General features: G+C 42.8%; 1 protein-coding gene across 4 annotated transcripts in view; it reads right to left on the bottom strand.

Annotated features, from left to right (window-relative positions):
- The window catches only part of XPO1 (exportin 1), a 60,706-nt gene that overhangs the window by 20,988 nt on the left and 17,965 nt on the right, over positions 1-21,753 (bottom strand). For all 4 annotated transcript variants that reach the window (XM_055108354.2, XM_034953220.3, XM_003830870.6 and 1 more), the window contains 4 exons: positions 3,420-3,481; positions 3,167-3,211; positions 884-1,065; positions 39-87 (listed from right to left, as the gene is read on the bottom strand). In XM_055108354.2, the coding sequence (XP_054964329.1) occupies positions 39-87; positions 884-1,065; positions 3,167-3,211; positions 3,420-3,481 (338 nt within the window). The remainder of the gene's footprint in view (positions 1-38; positions 88-883; positions 1,066-3,166; positions 3,212-3,419; positions 3,482-21,753) is intronic.

The raw sequence follows: 21,753 nt of genomic DNA, 5'->3' as shown, positions 1-21,753 counted from the left end.
CTATTATTGTTTTTAAAAATGAAATTTAAAACACTTACCATTACAAACTGACACAGTTGAAATATCTGTGAGAATTCATTGCACATGCTAAAAAAAAAAAAACCACAAAAATATCAGATTTAGAAGACACAGAAGTATCAGTTATCTATAATACTAATAAAAATGATTAAAGCCCAGTACAGTGGCTCATGCCTGTAATCGCAGAACTTTGGGAGGCCATGGCAGAAGGATTGTTTGAGACCAGCCTGGGCAACCCAAGGGGAAAAAGATTTCCTAATGACTACAACAAATGTTTAAAACTTAATGGAAGTGTACCTATAGTTTATACCAGTTGCTTACTATTAGAGGCAAATCTAGTTTTCTGTTTTGTTTTAAAAAGAACACTATTGTTAACAATTGGGGAACTGAAAAGAAGCAGAGACAATAACTGATTTGAGGCCAGGCTCTGTGGCACGCACCTGCAGTCGCAGCTATTTGGGAGACTGAGGCAAGAGAATCACCTCAATCCAGGAGGTGGGGGTTGTGGTGAGCCAAGATTGCGCTGCTGCACTCCACCCCAGGCAACAGAGCAAGACTTGTCTCAAAATAAAATAAAATAACTAATACGTATGTTTGGACACAAATCATTTGCTTAGAACCTATTAAACTAGTTACCATACAAAACAATTCCTGAAGTGTATCTTGAACAATTCATTTTTCAACCTTCAGAGGTAAATTATTAGGCCCTGTCTAGGACTATTTCTTAATCTGCAGTTGAAAACCACCACAAGCAATTTAACATATTACTGATCATAGTTCCTTAAAATATCTACAATTTACATCCAAACTGCTTGAAATTGTTTGAGAAATCACTTTAAAATTCTAAAACATAATTATTACTTGCCTGTCTTTTAAATGCTTAGATTTGACTTGGGTTATCTGTCCACTAGAGAAATCAAATACTTCTTCACTCAAGAGTTTAAGAATCACCATATTATTTTGACAGAGACTTTCGCTGGTCCTACTTGCTCCAACAATATCACTGATAAAAGTTGGCCAATGTTTGGGCCATTCTTGTTTCAGTATCTAAAATAAGACATGAAATGTTAATCGCACTTCATTTCTCAAAGGCAAATAAAACAAACTTCAAAGAAATTATGTAATGGATAAAGGCAGGAGTAAGGATAAATCACTTTTCATTTTCTCCTCCTTTATTAAAAGGAAGAAATGTGCCACCCTCTTCACCCTACTGGGTAGAAAACAAAACACAGATAAAGTCTTTTATCTTAATCACCGCAGGACCCTTTTCAATTATCCTAATGAAAGGTCCAATCTGTCTAATGGGTCTGTCTGTGTATTAGTATCTGCCTGATAGATATGTAGAAATTATTCTAGGAGGCCGGGCGCGGTTGCTCATGCCTGTAATCCCAGCACTTTGTGGGGAGCCAGGGTGGGCAGATCACTTGAGGCCAGGAGTCTGAGAACAGCCTGGCCAGGCTGGGCGTGGTAGCTCGTGCCTGTAATCCCAGCACTTTGGGAGGCCGAGGTAGGAGGATCATGAGGTCAGGAGTTCAAGACCAGCCTGGCCAACATGGTGAAACCCTGTCTCTACTAAAAATACAAAAATTAGCGAGGCATGGTGACGGATGCCTGTGATCCCAGCTGCTCGGGAGGCTGAGGCAGGAGAATCTCTTGAACCTGGGAGGCAGAGGTTACAGTGAGCCGAGACCAGGCCACTGCACTCAAGGCTGGGCAACAGGATGAGACTCCATCTCAAAAAAAAAAAAAAAAAGAGCAGCCTGGCCAACATGGTGAAACCCCGTCTCTACTAAAAATACAAAAATTAGCCAGGGGTGGTGGCGTGGGCCAGTAGTCTCAGCTACTGGGGAGGCCAAGCCAGGAGAATTGCTTGAACCTGGGAGGTGGAGGTTTCAGTGAACTAAGACGGTGCCACTGCACTCCAGCATGGGCAACAGAGCGACACTCCATTTCAAACAAGAAGAGAAGAAATTATCCTAGGAGACTCAAGGATTTAATTAACTATTGGTGATAAAAAGTGACCGGTTAAGCCAGCTTATTATTGGATGCAATTTGAGCCTTGAAATGTAGTAGGGTTTGGATATATGAATTTAAAAGAGAGGACGCACTGCAATCGGGGCCTGAATAAACTTTTAACCAAAAGCCTCATGAACTGCATTATATTTGTATGCAAGTCTGGACTATTCATGGCACACACAAGGGATTTTTCAGATTATAAAAATACATGTTAACCTTCTTTATATTCTCTCCTCTCTCTCACCATTCAGAGAAGGGCTAACAGAAAGCTCTAAAGTATAATAAAAGCCGGAGTTAATTACTGAATACACTAAAATTTTTGGAAGCTTGGATGTTTCTAAGTCTTATTTAAATAGAAATTACTGTTTTTTCCCCCACACATACCAGGGTTCTCTGGAAAAAATTTTATGATATTACTATAGAAAACAGATAAACATAAAAATTATAAATTTAGTCTACATAGACAGTTTAAGGACTAAGCATGGAAATCAATTAGAAGGACGAGGAAATCAAAGGACTCAGAGACATACATGCAAAGGAAATATGCACAGGCATATCAGAAAATTAAAAAACAATCCGGCCAGGTGCAGTGGCTCACACCTATAATCCCAGCACTTTGGGAGGTTGAGGTGGGTGGATCACCTGAGGTCAAGAGTTTGAGACCAGCCTGGCCAACATGGTGAAACCCTGTCTCTACTGAAAATACAAAAAATTAGCCAAACGTGGTGGTAAGCACCCGTAATTCCAGCCACTCAGGAGGCTGAGGCAGAACAATTGCTTGAACCCGGGAAGCAGAGGCTGCAGTGAGCCGAGATCATGCCACTGCACTCCAGCCTGGGCAACAGAGGGAGACTGTCTCCAAAAAAAAAAAAAAAAAAAAAAGAAAAGATAAAAAAGAATCCAACATACAGTCCACACTGCAGCCACATAAATGATGGCTTTAACGTTATTTGATGATTACTGCCACAGCAAATTAACATTCAAGTACTAGACAGTAGGTTACCTATTATTATAAGAATACTGTCACTACTTCTGCAAAATATTAGTATACTTTATTTCCTAAGTAGGTCGAACATTTTGTTCAAATAATAAGCATAATTCTTCTAAGGAAAACAGTTAAGTTAAAGCTTACCTGAACAAGGATCATATTTAATTTTCCGATATACACCTTTTCTTTCTAAGGAAAAGTAAAAGATTAAATGAGAGCCTGAGGTAAGTATAAATAAGAATATAACCAGACAATCCTAACAAATGATTACAGCTCTACTGCAAATGACTGACTGTGCATATGTGTGACTATGTGTCTTGACAGAATTAGGTTGTAGTCAGACTCAATATCTAAATGATTTTATGCTCTCCCAATAAGCTCCAAAATAAACTCTTACCTCTACACAAGTTGGGTCAGATGACGTCTTGATAATGAGGCCAACAACGTATTTTTTTATTCCTATTAAAAAAATTGCACGTAATAAAAAAATTGTTGAGCTCTTTTGTAGCATGCAAATAAATTTTGAGAACTAATTAATGTGGGAATGGAAAGACTAAGTAAAATCAGTTAATATACTCTAATCCTGTCACCAGTATTGGCATTTTTAAAAAATTCCAGCCGGGTGCGGTGGCTCACGCTTGTAATCCCAGCAATTCTTTGGGAGGCTGAGGTGGGTGGATCACCTGAGGCCAGGAATTCGAGACCAGCCTGACCAACATGGTGAAACCCTGTCTCTACTAAAAATACAAAAATTAACTGGGCGTGGTGGCGGGTGCCTGTAATCCCAGCTACTCGGGAGGCTGAGGCAGGGGAATCACTTGAATCCGGGAGGCGGAGGTTGCAGTGAGCAGACATCACGTCATTGCACTCCAGCCTGGGCAACAGAGCGAGACTTAAAAAAAAAAAAAAAAATCAATGAATTTAATGTGCTATTCATACTTTTAAAGATGGGATCTGGCATTGTTGCCCAGGTTGGTCTTAAACTCATAGGCTCAAGTGATCCTCCTGCCTGGGCCTCCCAAAGTGCTGGAATTACAGGAACAAGCCAACACGCCCAGCCTATAACAAACTGCTATTCCAGTTTCTTTCATCCTAATTTGGTTCCATGTGTTTCTTTTCTTTTTTTTTTTGAGACGGAGTCCTGTTATGTCACACACACTGGAGTGCAGTGGCACAATCTTGGCTCCCTGCAACCTCTGCCTCCCAGGTTCAAGTGATTCTCCTGCCTCAGGCTCCCGAGTACAGGCATCAAACACCATGCCTGGCTAATTTTTGTATTTTCAATAAGAGACAAGGTTTCACCATGTTGGCCAGGCTGATCTTGAACTCCTGACCTCAAGTGATCCGCCCTCCTCGGCCTCCCAAAGTGCTGGGATTATAGGTGTGAGCTACTGCACCCGGCCTTTTCTTTCTTTTTTTTGGAGACAGTCTTGCTCTGTTGCCCAGGCTGGAGTGCAGAGGTGCAATCTTGGTTCACTGCAACCTCCGCCTCCACCTCCTGGGTTCAAGCGATTGTCCTGCCTCAGCATCCTGAGCAGCTGGGATTACAGGCACGCACCACCACATCCAGCTACTATTTTTTTTTTTTTTGAGACAGAATCTCGCTCTGTCGCCCAGGCTGGAGTGCAGTGGCGCGATCTCGCCTCACTGCAAGCTCCACCTCCTGGGTTCACGCCATTCTCATGCCTCAGCCTCCCAAGTAGCTGGGACTACAGGCGCCCGCCACCATGCTCGGCTATTTTTTTGTATTTTTAGTAGAGATGGGGTTTCACCGTGTTAGCCAGGATGGTCTCGATCTCCTGACCTCGTGATCTGCCCGCCTCGGCCTCCCAAAGTGCTGGGATTACAGGCGTGAGCCACTGCGCCCAGCACACCCAGCTATTTTTTGTATTTTTATAGAGACGTGTTTTCACCGTGTTGGCTAGGCTGGTCTGAAACTCCTGACCTCAAGTAATCCACCTGCCTTTGCCTCCCAGACTGCTGGGATTATAGGCATGAGCCACCAGGCCTGGCCCAAACTTCTAACCCATAAAAATTTATTGATGGCTTGGGCACAGTGGCTTACTCCTGTAATCCCAGCACTTTGGGAGGATGAAGCCGGTGGATCGCTTGAGGCCTAGAGGCGGAGGCTGCAGTGAACGGAGATCATGCCACTGCACTCCAGCCTGGGCAACAGAGCGAACTCTTGTCTCAACAATGAATTAATATACGTGTTATTATTTTCCACTATACATTAATTGTAACATTAAGCTCATATTAGAAATACAACATTAACTTCACACACACAACGTTAAAAAAAAGAGGGAAGTTTAGGAAAAAGTTTTCATTTCAAATGCTCTTTACTTATGGATCTCTTCATAGTAAAACCTACTCTTTAAACAGTTAAGACATGATACTCATATCCTTGATTTTAATTTGCATCATGAATTTGCTGAGCATCTACTATAGGTTCCATTCTCCAAAATCACAGGGTTCAAGAGTGTTGCAGAATATTAAATTCTGAGAACATTTTTAAAGGAAAAGTAGTGTGGTACACCTATATTGAAACACTAAAAGGATATGAAGTAGCAACCCTAATTGAACAAATTACTATTTCCTACTACGTAAAATTAACAATTACAAATACTCTCACATCTGTTCACTTTACGCTTTGTCACCAAATCAGTTAAATTATGAAGATTTTTCATTTTCATAGCGTTCAGATTTTTGGAAAAGCAATTAAAGGTTGTAGAGCTGTATGTTCCAAGCCTCATCTGGCATATATAGAACTGAGTGAAATTTTCGTTGAAAAGAAAAATAAAAAATTTAGTCATTAGCATTAGCAGGAAACTGACAACCTGAAGGCAGCAAAATGCTTGTGAGATTGTATAACTATGAGCTAATGTATTAAATTCACTTTCAAACTATGGTTCTTCAATGGCACTTAATTATATAATTTTTATTAACTATGACAACACTAGCCATTTCCCACAATATCCCAAATAAAAAATTTCTGTAACAGTAATTATGGACTTTCCTAATTACGAAAAAAATATTACTAATGCAGTAAAGCAACATAATACGTGTAAGAGAAATCTAATGGTGTTAAGTGTCAATATGCATAGTAACATTTATGCTACAAATACATAAAATGAATAGGGAAATGGAAAATATATTTTTTACATTTTGTTTTAGAGGCAGGGTCTTGGTCTGTTGCCCACACTAGAATGCAGTGGTGCCATCACAGCTCACTGTAGCCTTGAACTTCTGGACTCAAGCGATCCTCCTGCCTCAGCTAGCTGAGTAGCTGGGACCACAGGTGCTTAGCACCATGCCTGGCTGATTTTTCCTGGTCTCATTGTTGCTGGGGCTGGCCTTGAACTCCAAACCTCAAGCAATCCTCCTGCCTTGGCCACATTTTATGTTGGGATTACAGGCCTGACCCACCATACCCAGCCTAATACTATTTTTAAAAACAAAAAGTAGGAAATCAATTTTCCTTTTAAATGAACACTAAATTATAAGAATTAACTTGGGTAATCTATGCAACAGTCTCACTTTTTTTTTTTTTTGAGATGGAGTCTTCCTCTGTCTCCCAGGCTGGAGTGCAGTGGTGTGATCTAGGCTCACTGACACGGCCGCCTCCTGGGTTCAAGTGATTCTCCTGCCTCAGCCTCCTGAGTACCCTGGACTACAAGTAGATGCCACTATGTCTGGCCACTTTTTTTGTATTTTTTTTTGAGACAGAGCCTCACTGTACCCCAAATTGGTGTGCAGTGGCGTGATCTCAGCTCACTGCAACCTCTGCCTTCCAGGTTTAAGCGATTATTCTGCCTCAGCATCCCAAAGTGCTGACGTGAGCCACCGCACCTGGCTTTTTTTTGTATTTTCACTAGAGATGGGGTTTCACCATTTTGGCCAGGCTGTCTCCTGACTTCAGGTGATCCGCCCACCTCGGCCTCCCGAAGTGCTGGGATTACATGAGCCACCGCGCCTGGCTGATTCTGACTCTTATACTGTATATATTTTACTTCAAACTACTTTCCATATGTCCTTAATGCTCACTACATCTAATCAATAATTCCAATAGTACTAACCCTTTTGTTCCTTACAGATTATTATCAATAAAACCCCCATGGCCAGGTACAGTGGCCCTAGAAACTCTGATTGCCTAGTACAAGGATTATTTGATCAAGTACCATTGTTCATTCCCCAAATCCCTTCCTCAAGGCTTGCCAAATAAATAAATAAATGCAGGTCAATTAAGAATAGCATTCCAGCCGGACAGGTGGCTCACGCCTATAATCCCAACACTCTGGAAGGCCGAGGCAGGCAGATCACTTGAGGTCAGGAGTTCCAGACCAGCCTGGCCAACATGGTGAAACCCTGTCTCTAATAAAAATACAACAGAATTAGCCAGGCATGGTGGCATTCGCCTATAATCCCAGCTACTCAGGAGGCTGAGGCATGAGAATCATTTGAACCCAGGAAATGGACAATGCAGTGAGCTGAGATCGCGCCACTGCACTCAAGCCTGGGTGACAGAGCGAGACTCCGTCTCAAAAACAACAACAAAAAATTCCAACTGTAGGCCAGGAGCAGTGGCTCACGCCTGTAATCCCAGCTACCTGGGAAGCTGAGGCAGGAGAAACGCTTGAACCCAGGAGCCGGAGGTTGCTCTGAGCCAAGATCGTGCCACTGCACTCCAGTCTGGGCGACAGAGCAAGATTCCGTCTCAAAATAAATAAATAAATAATTCCAATGTTAAACTGCACTTAAAAATAAATTAGTACACTCAAGCCTGGGCGACAGAGTGAGACTCCATCTCAAATAAATAAATAAATAAATAAATAAATAAATAAATAAATAGCAATGATATAATACATATCTAGGTAGAAAATCGAAATGTTTCTAAGTAGCAGAAACAGCTCAGCTTGAAATTTGACAGAAAAGGACCCATTACTGGTCTATGACTTTTTGTTCTAAATAAATTAGTGGGTCTCAGTTGCAAAACAGACATTTACATAACACATTTCAATTCCTTTAAACTGGCTTTCTAAGCTCTTCCTTAAAAAGCTTGATACAAAAGGTGAAGAAGGCCGGGCGCGGTGGCTCACACCTGTAATCCCAGCACTTTGGGAGGCCGAGACGGGCAGATCATCTGAGGTCAAGAGTTCAAGACCAGCCTGGCCAACGTGGTGAAACCTCGTCTCTACTAAAAATACAAAAAATAAAAACAAAAAAATTTAGCTGGGCGTGGTGGCATGCGCCTGTAGTCCCAGCTACTTGGGGAGACTGAGGCAGGAGAATCGCTTGAACCCAAGAGGCAGTTGCAGTGAGCCAAGATTGTGCCACTGCACTCCAGCTTCGGTGACAGAGGGAGACTCCATCTCAAAAAAAAAAAAAAAAGAGTGAAGAAAACGATACAAAAATCAAAAACAAGTCAGGCACGATGGCTCACACCTGTAATCCTGGAGCTTTGGTAGGCTGACATGGGAGGAGGGTTTGAGGAAACGAGCTGGAGACCAGCTTGGGCAACACAGCAAGGCCCCATTTCCACAAAAAATAAAAAAATTAGCTAGGCACAGTCGTTCGTGCCTATACTCCTAGCTACTTGGGCTGTGGCAGAATTCTACCCATCACCCAGGAGACTGAAGTTACAACGAGCTATGATTGTGTCACTGCACTTCAGCCTGGGCAACAGAGGGGATCTCTGTCTCTTTTAAAAAAAAATCAAACAAGGCAGCCGGGCACAGTGGCTCAAGCCTGTAATCCCAGTACTTTGGGAGGCTGAGGTAGGCAGATCACGTGAGGCCAGGAGTTCGAGACCAGCCTGGCCAACACGGCAAAACCTTGTCTCTGCTAAAAATACAAAAATTAGCTCAGCATGGTGGCTTGTGCCTGCAGTCCCAGCTACTCGGGAGGCTGAGGCAGGAGAAGTGCTTAAACCTGGGAGGTGGAGAAAGAGAAGAGAAAGATGCATTCCTAGTGAGCTGAAATTGTGCCACTGCACTCCAGCCTGAGTGACAGATCAAGGCTCCATATCATTAATTAATTAATTCCAAAGAAAGGTTCTCATTGAAGTTGTGTGTCTTTGATAAGTCCTGACGTTGCCAACAGGATCTTCAATGGATTCAGATACGGACTTAGCACTGGTACAATCTAGTGGCCCAAGACCCTATTCTTCTCAATATAAATGAAAAAAATTCACATCCAAAGTTGGTAGGTCAGGTTGGGCATGGTGGCTCACACCTGTAATCCCAGCACTTTGGGAGGCCAAGGCACGTGGATCACCTGAGGTGGAATTCAAGACCAGCCTGGCCAACATAGTGAAACTCTATCTCTACTGCGGGAGGCTCCATCTCAAAAAAATAAAAATAAACAACAAAGTCGGTGGGTCAAATGCTCTAATTGTTTCTTGGAAAGCCATATAAAATTTATTCAAAATATAATACACACCCGTAGAAATGCCTAACCACTTACTGAAAGGCAGCTTATGACATGTAAATGTTCCAAATGCAAGGGTTAATGCATACATCTTTAATATTCCAGCTCTATTGCTCAATATAAAGAAAAATGTGTTTAACAGTCCCATTTCAAATAAAAACACAGCAATATCAAATAGTCAATATAAACTTGCAACTGCATAGTATCAACTTCAGCAAGCTAAAAAGATGAGATTTAAATAAACCTCAAGCTAACTTAGAAGGTACACACCATCTGCCAAATTCTTCACAGCAATAATAATCTTATCCCTCAGAAACACCTTGTAAACACTGGATACTCAATGATAGCGTAAAAAGCACGCATTATTGAACCTGATTTTTATATGAACAGAATTCACTAAAACTCTTTAAAATATTGAGAACAAATTAATTCAAATGGTGTCATATTCCCATAGAAGCAACTCAATCTTCAAGTCATAGAGTTGTACATTAGCATCTTACAGTCAGTGATAGTCATGCAGTAAACATTTTCAACCAAATAAGGATCTGACTTATTAAGAGAAAGATGCAGTCCTAGAAAAATCCTTAAAATGTGGGAGTCCATGTTACATATTCCAATTCCTCTCCTCCCCAGCAGCTAATTTTCACGTACAGTTTAAGTACCCCAAATCTGAAATCTGAAACACTCCAATATCTGCAAGATTGACTGACTGATTGAGATGGAGTTTCATTCTTGTGGCCCAGGCTGGAGTGCAATGGTGCTATCTCCGCTCACTGCAACGTCCACCTCCCGAGTTCAAGCGATTCTCCTGCCTCAGCCTCCCAGAGTAGCTGGGATTACAGGTGCCCGTCACCACGCCCAGCTGATTTTTTTTTTTTTTTTTTAAGGTAAAGACAAGGTTTCACTATGTTGGCCAGGCTGTTCTCCAACTCCTGACCTCAGGCAACCCACCTGCCTCAGCCTCCCAAAGTGCTGGGATTACAGGCATGAGCCACCACGCCCGACCCCAAATCTGCAAGTTTTAAAGCACCAACATGGCACTAAAAGGAAATGCTCAGGTTGGGTGAGGTAGCTCACGCCTGTAATCCCAACACAAGGCGGGCGGCTCACCTGAGGTTTGGAGTTTGAGACCAGCCTGACCAACATGAAGAAACCCTGTCTCTACTAAAACTACAAAATTAGCCAGGCATGGTGCCGCATGACTGTAATCCCAACTACTCAGGAGGATGAGGCAGGAGAATCAATTCAACCCAGGAGGCAGAGGTTGCAGTGAGTCGAGATCATGCCGTCGCACTCCAGCCTGCGCAACAAGAGCGAAACTCTGTCTCAAAAAAAAAAAAAAAGGAAAAAAAAAGGAAATGCTCATTGGGCTATTTCAGTTTTGGAATGCTTAACTCGTGAGCATAATGCAAATATTCCAAAATCTGAAAAAGCCCAAAGTCTGGAACACTTCTCATCCCAATCATTTCCAGCAAGAGGCAGTCAACCTGCACCACAGAAAATGGTTTAAGGCTTTTGATACACTATTAAAAATGTAAATTACAAATAGGAAAAAGGCAAGTTCAATCTAGTTTCGAATCAATTTCAGTTTAAACATATGTTTATTCCATAAGCTAAAAAAATGTAAATTTGGTACATTTCTACATCAATGCTATATATAATTGAAATGTTTATTACAAGTATCAGTCCATGAAAACATCAAAATTGGCTGGATGTGGTGGCTCAAGCCTGTAATCCTCGTGCTGTGGGAGGCCGAGGTGGGTGGATCACTTGAGGCCAGGAGTTTGAGACCAGCCAGGCCAACATGGTGAAACCTGTCTATTAAAATACAAAAAAATAGCCAGGCATGGTGGTGCACACCTGTAGTACCAGCTACTCTGGAGGCTGAGGCACAAGAATCGCTTCAACCCGGGAGGCAGAGGTTGCAGTGAGCCAAGATTGTACTACTGCAATCCAAGCAGCCTGGGCGACAATGTGAGGCTATCTCAAAACAAAACAAAAAAACACACAAAATCGATCTTTGGAAAGATGGTCAATAAAATAGTGATCTGCTCTCTTTACTTACACAAGGGTATACAGGATATTGTTACTACTGTTCTCTCAATGAAATATTAATAAGAACAATGCCACATGGAAGACAAACAGCTAACAATAATTCTAAAGCAGGAGTTAAGTTAGGGTTCCCACAGATAATCTATAATTTAACCTGCTTTGATAATGTTAAGAGAAATGGATCTATATGCACATCCGCCATTCTTAAATGGATGTTTATGGCCTCAAACACACTGGACAAAAAATCTAAAAGATTAAAATTTTATTAAAATTGACAGGAGCATCACTCATGATAGCCAAAACGTGAAAGCAGGTCGAGCACAGTAGCTCTTGACTGTAATCTAAACACTTAGGGAGGCTGAGGCAGAAGATCGCTTGAGCCCAGGAGTTCAGGACCAGCCTAGGCAACATAGCGAGACCCCATCTCTACAAAAAATAGAAACAGTGAGCCAGGTATGATTCATGAGCACGTAGTCCCAGTTATGCAGGAGACTGACGCAGGAGGATTGCTTGAGCCCCGGAAGTTGAGGCTAGATTTAAGCCATGATCCTGCCACTGCACTCTAGCTTGGGCAACAGCGTGAGACCTTATCTCAAAAAAAAAAAAAAAAAAAAAAAAAAAGTTACATGGATGTAAGCTAGGGATCAAACACTGTTAGGTATCAAGTATAGGCCTTTCATAGAGGCCTGTAATCAAAATACTTGGAATGGGGCAAATTGTTACATTAACCAGAAATGGAAATACTATTCCTATCAATCATATACAATGTGCCTGAAAATACTGCTTTCTTTTCTTTATTTTTTAGACAGAGTTTTGCTCTTGTTGCCCAGGCTGGAATGCAATGGTGCAATCTCGGCTCACTGCAATCTCCACCTCCCAGGTTTAAGCAATTCTCCTGCCTCAGCCTTCAGAGTAGCGGGGATTACAGGAATGCGCCACCACGTCCAGCTAATTTTTTTGTTATTTTTAGTAGAGATGGGGTTTCACCATGTTGGTCAGGCTGATCGCGAACTCCCAACCTCAGGTGATCCGCCTGCCTCAGCCTCCCAAAGTCCTGGGATTACAGGCAAGAGCCACTGTGCCCAGCCTATCTTTTCAGATATTATCACTCTGTTGCCCAGGCTGGAGTGCAGTGGTGCAATCAATCAGGGCTCGACCTCCTGCCTGGACTCAAATGATTCTCCCGCCTCAGCCTCCTGAGTGGCTGAAACTACAGGGGCACTCGACCATACACTGCTAGTTTTCTGTATTTTTAGTAGAGAGAAGTCTAACTATCTTGTCCTGGCTCATCTCAAATTTCTGGGCTCAAGAGAGCCTCCCAAACTGCTGGGGTTGCAGGCCTCAATCACTGTGCCTGGCCTGCCTTGTTTTTTTTAGAAATGAAAAACATAATTTATAGCTCACAGATATTTCTTTTTCTTTTCTTTTCTTTTTTTTTTTTGAGACAGAGCCTTGCTCTGTCGCCCAGACTGGAATGCAGTGGCATGATCACAGCTCACTGCAGCCTCCACCTCCCTGGTCCAAGCAACTCCTCTGCTGCAACCTACCGAGTAGCTGGGATTCTGGAATTACAGGCACACGCCACCACGCCCGGCTAATTTTTTTTGTATTTTTAGTAGAGACGGGGTTTCACCACGTTGGCCAGACTGGTCTCGAACTCCTGACCTCAGACAATTGCCTGCCTAGGCCTCCCAAAGTGCTGGGATTACAGGCGTGAGACATCGCACCAGGCATTAAGTATATTTCTTACATTATCCTACCATGGTTTAAATACTGACAAAAAATGACTTGGAATGCCTGTCAACTCTCTGAGATTAGACTGATAATTTTTGCTCCCATCTCTAACATTGTATTCTGTGGGATTTCTCATGAATCTGTTTTAGATGCAAGGACTTAAGTCTAATATTTACATTTTCTTTTCAAAATCATAAATGAAACAATCACCTCTGAGTAACACTAACAACTTATTAGAAACTTACATTATCATCTAGTTCTGAAAACTTCCCAAGGAAATTAGGAAATAGGGTTTCTGCTCTGAATTCCATAGTCAAGGAACTATGAAAAGACTAAACACCACACATATAGGGAAAAACAGCAGAAATATTAAATTCCAAGAGCTTTTGCAGAATTGAGCTGTTTTCTCACAACAGGAAGGGAAAGTGAGTTTGAACTGGGCTTTGACTAGCTGGATTAAACTACACGTTCAAGAGATAAGTGAACAATGGCAATTCTCTATATTAGCAAGAAATAATCAGGAATTGACATTAAAGATGTTCATTCTCTCCAAATGCATCCACAGATCCAAGGCAATCTCAATAAAAATTTCAGGACAGTTTTTGTTGAAATTTGACAGATTTCACTCTAAAATTTTTATGGGACAGCAAAAAACCAACAATAGCCAAACCTTTTAGAAACAAAGTTGGGGAGCTGGGTGCGGTAGCTCACACATAATCCCAGCACTTAGGGAGGCTGAGACTGGCGGATCACTTGAGGTCTGGAGTTCGAGACCAGCCTGGCCAACATGGGGCAACCCCATCTCTACTAAAAATACAAAAATTAGCCGGGTGTGGTGGTGTGCACCTGTAATCTGGCAGGTGGAGTTTGCAGTGAGCCAAGATCGTGCCACTGTACTCTGGCCGGGAGACACAGCATGACTCTGTCTCAAATAAATATATAAACCTTGACCCTTACCTCACCTCATATACAAAAATTGAGTAAAATGAATCACATGATGCTTTTTTCAGACAGGGTCTTTGTCGCCCAGGCTGGAGTGCAGTGGCATGATCTCGGCTCACTGCAACCTCCACCTCCCGAACTCAACTCAAGCATTCCTCCCACCTCAGCTTCCTGGCAGTCGGGACTACAGGTGCATGCCACCACGCCTGGCTAATTTGTTTGTATTGTTTCCGCCTGCCTTGGCCTCCCAGTGCTGGGATTACAATTGTGAGCTACTGTGCCCAGCCAAATCACAGATCTTAATGCAAAAGCTAAAACTATAAAGGTTCTATAAGAAAACTTACAGAATATCTTTTTTTTTTTTTTTTTTTGAGACAGGGTCTTGTGCTGTCACCCAGGCTGGAGGGCAGTGGTGAGATCTAGGCTTACTGCAGTCTCTGCCTCCCCAGTTCAAGCAATTCACCAACACACCCAGCTAATTTTTGTATCTTTAGTAGAGATGCGGTTTCACCCTGTTGACCAGGCTCATCTCGAACTGCTGACCTCAAGAGATCTGCCTGCCTCGGCCTCCCAAATTGCTGGAATTACAGGCGTGAGCCACTGTGCCCAGCCAAAAACTTACAGAAAATCTTAAGTGACCTTTGCATGACAAAGATTTCTTGAATACAACACAAAAAGCATCAACTATATAAAGAAAAAAAAATCAACACTGATTTTAATCAAAATCTGAAATTTTTGCTCTGCAAAAGCCACCATTACAAGGAAGCCACAGACAAAACACTTGCAAAATATACAGTTAACAAAATACTCCTGACTAGAATACAAAGAGCCCTTAGATCTCAATAAGGGAATAGCCCAATAAAAACTGGGCAAAATTGGCGGGGCATGGTGGGCTTACACGCCTGTAATCCTAGCGCTTTGGGAGGCTGAGGCAGGTGGATCACGAGGTCAGGAGATAGAGACCAGCGTGGCTAACATGGTGAAACCCCATCTCTACTACTAAAAATACGAAAAAGTAGCAGGGCGTGGCGGTGCGTACCTGTAATCCCAGCTACTCAGGAGACTGAGACAGGAGAATCGCTTGAACCCAGGAGGCAGAGGTTGCAGTGAGCCGAGATTGTGCCACCACACTCCAGCTGGGGCAACAGAGCCAGGCTCCGTCTCAAAAAAAAAAAAAAAAAAACTGAGCAAAATTTTTGAACAGACATTTCACCAAAAACATACTGGCATGGCAAAGAACATGTAAGGATATGTGATGGAACACAGAACAACACTACTCCACATGGAAATTAAGGCTGGGCGCGGTGGCTCATGCCTGTAATCCCAGCACTTTGGGAGGCTGAGGTGGGCTGATTACCAGGTCAGGAGTTCGAGACCATCCTGGCCAACATGGTGAAATCTCGTCTCTACTAAAAATACAAAAAAATTAGCTGGGTGTGGTGGCACATGCCTGTAGTCTCAGCTACTCAGGAGGCTGAGGCAGGAGAATCGCTTGAACCCGGGAAACACAGGTTGCAGTCAGCCGAGATCAGGCCACTGCACTCCAGCCTGGGCGACAGAGCAAGACTCTGTCTTTAAAAAAAAAAAAAAAAGAAAGAAAGAAATTAAAACCACCATGAGATGCTATTGTATATGCACTACAATAGCCAAACTAAAAACATTGTCTATACCAAGTGTCAGCCGAGATGTGAAACATACTTATACACTGCTGGTGAGACTGACATGACCACTTTGGAATACAGTTGGATGCTTAAACATACACCAAAACATCCATATGGGCTGGGCGCAGTGGCTTACGAGTATAATCTCAGCACTGTGAGAGGCCGAAGTGGACAGATCACCTGAGGTCGGGAGTTTGAGACCAGCCAGGCCAATATGGCGAAACTCTATTACAAAAACAAAAATTATGCTGGTGTGGTGGTGCATGCTTGTAATCCCACCTACTTGGGAGGCTGAGGCACAAGAATCGCTTGAACCTGACAGCCAGAGGTTGCAATGAGCCAAGATCATGACACTGCACTCCAGCCTGGGCGACAGAGTAGTGTGACTGTCTTAAAAAAAAAAATAAAAATAAAATAAAATCCACACAATCCAGCCATTCCACTCTTACCAAGCAAGTGACAACAAGCACATGTGAAGAGGGGCAGTGAAGGTGAAAGTAATTGGATAGAGGCAGATCTTGATTATACAGAGGTAGTTTCACAGGAGCATGCACAAGATAAAACTTATCCAACTGTACACTTTAAACCTAATAAATAAGGCAAATACAAAAATTCTCAAAGGCCAATATCAATTAAAGGAAACATGTTAAATATCTTCAATACTACAGGAGATCTTCAGCAGAAGTGACCCTATTAGTTCCGTTTCTGAAACTTTGAGACTTTGTGGTGAAAAAATTGTAAAGGACACAGAAAAGTAGGTGTTAGTGAGCTCACTTAGGAAGGTATTTCAGAAAGTTCAGGATATTTTGAGACTGGTATATGGCAATTTGGTGAAATGCAGATATTTCATGAAAAACGGTTGGTAACCCACTACTTACTCATACTCAGCATATGTAAGCACAGGGCTTCCTATACATTAGCTCTAATGCCCAAAACCTTGCAACACAAACTGAAATATGAGGTCAAATAATGTAGCCAGTATTATGGTGCCAATAAATATACCACGTGTCTCACGTCAAAGGAGAGCACTAAATAAAATTTTATGAGTGGATCAGCTTTGGTCTGCCAACTAAAGACATGAAACTGTACAACTCAGAAATTTTAGTGGCCCAACTACTTATAAAATCCAACCTGGCCGGGCACGGTGGCTCACGCCTGTAATCCCAGCACTTTGGGAGGCCGAGGCGGGTGGATCACGAGGTCAGGAGATCGAGACCATCCTGGCTAACACGGTGAAACCCCATCTCTACTAAAAAAAAAAAAAAAAAAACACACACACACAAAATTAGCCAGACGTGGTAGCAGGCACCTGTAGTCCCAGCTACTCAGGAGGCTGAGGCAGAAGAATGGTGTGAACCCAGGAGGCTGAGCGTCCAGTGAGCCAAGATCTCGCGACTACACTCCAGCCTGGGCGACAGAGCGAAACTCCGTTTCAAAATTAAAAAAAAAAAAAAAAAAAAAAAAAAAAAAAAAAAAACCAACCTTGCATGGTGGCACATGCCTGTAATCCCAGCTACTCGGGAGACTGAGGCAGGAGAATTGCTTGAACCCAGGAGGCGGAGGTTGCAGTGAGTGGAGATTAAGCCACTGCACTCCAGCCTGGGCAACAAGAGCGAAACTCCGCCTCGAAAAAACCAAACCAAACAACAAAAAAAAAAATCAAACCTTGTAATTATGATCTTTCCACTTTGGATTACTTTTTTCATAAATTCGCTTCTTCTCTATTCAATGTGAGCAAGTGTGGGTTTTTTTTTGAGACGGAGTTTCGCTCTTGGTGCCCAGGCCATAGTGCAATGGCGCGATCTCAGCTCACCGCGACCTCTGCCTCCCGGGTTCAAGCGATTCTCCTGCCTCAGCCTCCCCAATAGCTGGGATTACAGGCATGCGCCACCACGCCTGGCTAATTTTGTATTTGTAGTAGAGATGGGGTTTCTCCATGTTGGTCAGGCTGGTCTCGAACTCCGGACCTCAGGTGATCTGCCCGCCTCAGCCTCCCAAAGTGCTGGGATTACAGGCATGAGCCACCACGCCCCGCCTGTGAGTAAGTTTTTATCAATCAATGAAATGATCTATAAGCCATACACATTAACTGATTAAAACAATCCCTTGGTTTAAATAAAAAGTACAGAAATACCTTTATATAGCATCATCTTTCCCCCCACAGGAACAAAGGAGGCTTCCTCTTTTTTTATTTGAATTCTCTAAATGCCATTTTTAATTAATTAATTAATTATTTTTTAATTTCAGAGTTTCACTCTTGTTGCCCAGGCTGGAGTGCAGTCGTGCTGTCTTGGCTCACTGTAAGCTCCACCTCCCAGTTTCAACCGATTCTCTTGCCTCAGCCTCTCAATTAGCTGAGATTAAAGGCATCTGCCACCACACTCAGCTAATTTTGGTATTTTTAGTAGAGACGGGGTTTCACCACACTGGCCAGGCTAGTCTCGAACTGACCTCAGGTGATCTGCCCGCCTCAGCCTCCCAAAGTGCTGGGATTACAGGTGTAAGCCACCACACCCAGCCTAAATGCCATTTTTAAAAAGGGATGGGGAATCATCTGGATCATGACTCTGATAAAGAATCAACACCACTGGTAGTCCTAGAGGACCTTTAAGACTTCAGTGATGGCTAGGAGTGGTGATATACCTGTAACCCCAGCACTTTGGGATGCTGAGGTTGGAGCATCACTTGAGGCCAGGAGTTCAAGACAAGCCTGGACAACACAGGCAAACTGTGTCTCTATCAAAATTAGAAAAACTTAGCTGGGTGTGGTGGCACATGCCTGTAGTCCTAGCTATTTTGGCAGGCTAAGGCGTGGTAACTGCCTGAGCTTAGGAGTTTAAGGCTGCAGTGTGCTATGATTGTGCCACTGTACTCCAGCATGGGTGATACAATGAGATCTTGTCTCAAAACAAATGAATAAATAAAAGACTACCATGAATAGCAACCACTCTTTATTAGGGAATTCTTCCATTTGACATGTTAGAATTTCCCAGCCAGGCTTGGTAGCAATTTGGGACGGCAAAGTAGGAAGACTGCTTTAAACCCAGGAGTTTAAAACCAGCCTGGGCTTCACAGTGAGACTCCATCTCTAAAAAAAAAAATTTTTTTTAATTAGCTGGGCATGGTGGTGTGGACCTACAGTGCTAGCTACTCTCAAGGCTGAGGCAAGAGGGCAGGATGCAATGGCTTACGCCTATAATCCCAGCACTCTGGGAGGGTGAGGATCACCTGAAGTCAGGAGTTCCAGACCAGCCTGGTCAACATGGCGAAACCCTGTCCTTACTAAAACAAATACAAAAATTAGCCAGGCATGGTGGTGTGCATCTGTAATCCCAGCTACTTGGGAGACTGACACAGGAGAATCACTTCAGCCCAGGAGGCAGAGGGTGCAGTGAGCCAAGACTGCGCCACTGCACTCCAGCCTGGGTGACAGAGAGGGACTCTGTCTCACACAAAAAAAAGAAAAAAAGCCTGAGGCAAGAGGATCACTGGAGCCCAGGAGTTCCAGGCTGCAGTGAACCATGATTGCACCACTGTACTCCAGCCTGAGCAACAGAATGAAACCCTACATCTTTAAAAAACAAAGAAAAAGCCAGGCGCGGTGGTTCGCACCTGTAATCCCAGCACTTTGGGAGGCCGAGGCGGGCGGATGACGAGGTCAGGAGATCGAGACCATCCTGGCTAACACGGTGAAACCCCGTCTCTACTAAAAAAAAAACAAAAAACAAAAAACAAAACACACACACACACACACACACACAATTAGCCGGGCGTGGTGGCAGGCGCCTGCAGTCCCAGCTACTCGGGAGGCTGAGGCAGGAGAATGGTGTGAAACCGGGAGGCGGAGCTTGCACTGAGCCGAGATCACGCCACTGCACTCCAGCCTGGGCAACAGAGCGAGACTCTGTCTTAAACAAAAACAAACACAAAAACAGACCAAACAAAAACCAAAGAAAAAAAGACACTCTGAGCCCCAATATCAAGGAGCTTATAGTTTGAAGGATGGGGAATAAAGTGACTAAAACAGCCAAGTGTAATGTGGGGTGTGAGGGACAAAACACATAAAACACAAACAAACAGACACATACTTACGGCCTAAAGCTAAATGAAAATCCAGAGAAATGTAATAAATTTTATATAACAAATCTCAACTTATTTAAATGTTTTATTATCTCGCCATTTCTCTTGCTATAAAAATATCTTTTGGAAAATTAAATGTTCTTTTAAACATCCTTACTTTCTAATTATGTCTATCTTTTGCTCTTTTTTTTTTTTGAGATGAAGTCTCGCTCTGTTGGAGTGCAATGGCGTGATCTCAGCTCACTGCAACCTCCGCCTCCCGGGTTCAAGCAATTCTCTTGCCTCAGCCTCCTGAGTAGCTGGGATTACAGGCATGTGCCACCATGCCCGGCTAATTTTTGTATTTTTAGTAGAGATAGGGTTTCTCCATGTTGGTAAGACTGGTCTCGAACTCCTGACCTCGTTATCTGCCTGCCTTGGCCTCCCAAAGTGCTGGGATTACAGGCGTGAGCCACCGTGCCGAGCCTATCTTTTGCTCTTTAAAATTTTATTCTCCTGTGACCCACTGGTACAGGATACAGTAACGTATAACACAGCAAGAGACATCTAACCCACTCAAGAATCATGAGATTTTCCTGACAGTATTTATACAAGAGGCCTAAATTGAAAATGTCATTAATTTAAAAGAACATGTTGGCCAGGCAGTGGCTCATGCCTGTAATCTCAACAGGCATGGAGGCCGAGGCGGGAGGACCAAAAGGTCAGGAAATCGAGACCATCCTGGCTAACATAGTGAAACCATCTCTACTAAAAAAAAAAAAAAAAATTAGCTGGGTGTGGTGGCGGGTGCCTGTAGTCCCAGCTACTCAAGAGGCTGAGACAGGAGAATGGCATGAACCCAGGAGGTGGAGCTTGCAGTGAGCCAAGACTGCGCCACTGCACTCCAGCCTGGGCAACAGAGCAAGACTCCGTCTCAAAAAAAAAAAAAAAAAAAAAAAACACCACGTAAAAATTAACATGCTGTGGACAAGAACCTAAAAGCAGATAAAACAAATTCTACATCAGAAAAAAAATGCAGGAATCTAATTTTGGCATACTCTTATGCAGTGAAACCTTTCCTTCCTTTAAAATATACCAGGCATTTCTTTCCAATTATGTAATTATGTGAATGAAACTTGGCTAAAGGGCCGGACTTAGACATCATTCTGTTCTTTTAGCTTGTGAAGCACTCATTATATACACCTAATTTGCTGATTTATGATTCCTCTTTTATATGTGTTTTGTCTTCCCAACTATAACACTATGACATACAGCACTTTGATGTACATGTGTATTTTTATAACCTTAATATTTAATAGTAATTGGTACAAAGGAAACGCACAATATGCACCCCAGGTGAACAAATATATATGCTATGGTAGTTGGACAAAGGGTATAGCTACAGCAAAAAGCAAAGCGAATACCTTTAAAAGACAGGACACTTACAGAAAAAGGAAATAAAATATTTTAAATTAATTTATGTAATTTCCAATACCAAAGTTACTTAAAGATGAAGGAAAATTAATGTTCAGAAGTTCTAGTGTATTTTGTGAAATAAATCTTTAGGTTAGAGAAGCCTCCCAGTTAAAATTAAATAGGTAATCATGTTGACTAAGTATGGTGGCTCATGCTTACAATCCCAGCACTCTGGCAGGCCAAGGTGGGAGGATTGCTCAAGCCCAGCAGCCAGCAGCATGGGCAACACAGCGAGACACCATCCCTACAAAACATTAACAAAAAAAAAAAAAATTTAGTAGGGCATGGTGGGGCATGCCTATGTTCCCAGCTACTCGGGAGGCTGAGGTGGGAGGATTGCTCGACCCCAGCTATTTGAAGCTGCAGTGATGGTGCCAATGC

This window comes from Pan paniscus, chromosome 12 (genome assembly GCF_029289425.2).
Source record: "Pan paniscus chromosome 12, NHGRI_mPanPan1-v2.0_pri, whole genome shotgun sequence".
NCBI lineage: Eukaryota > Metazoa > Chordata > Mammalia > Primates > Hominidae > Pan > Pan paniscus.
This window is presented reverse-complemented; position numbering and strand designations above follow the sequence as displayed.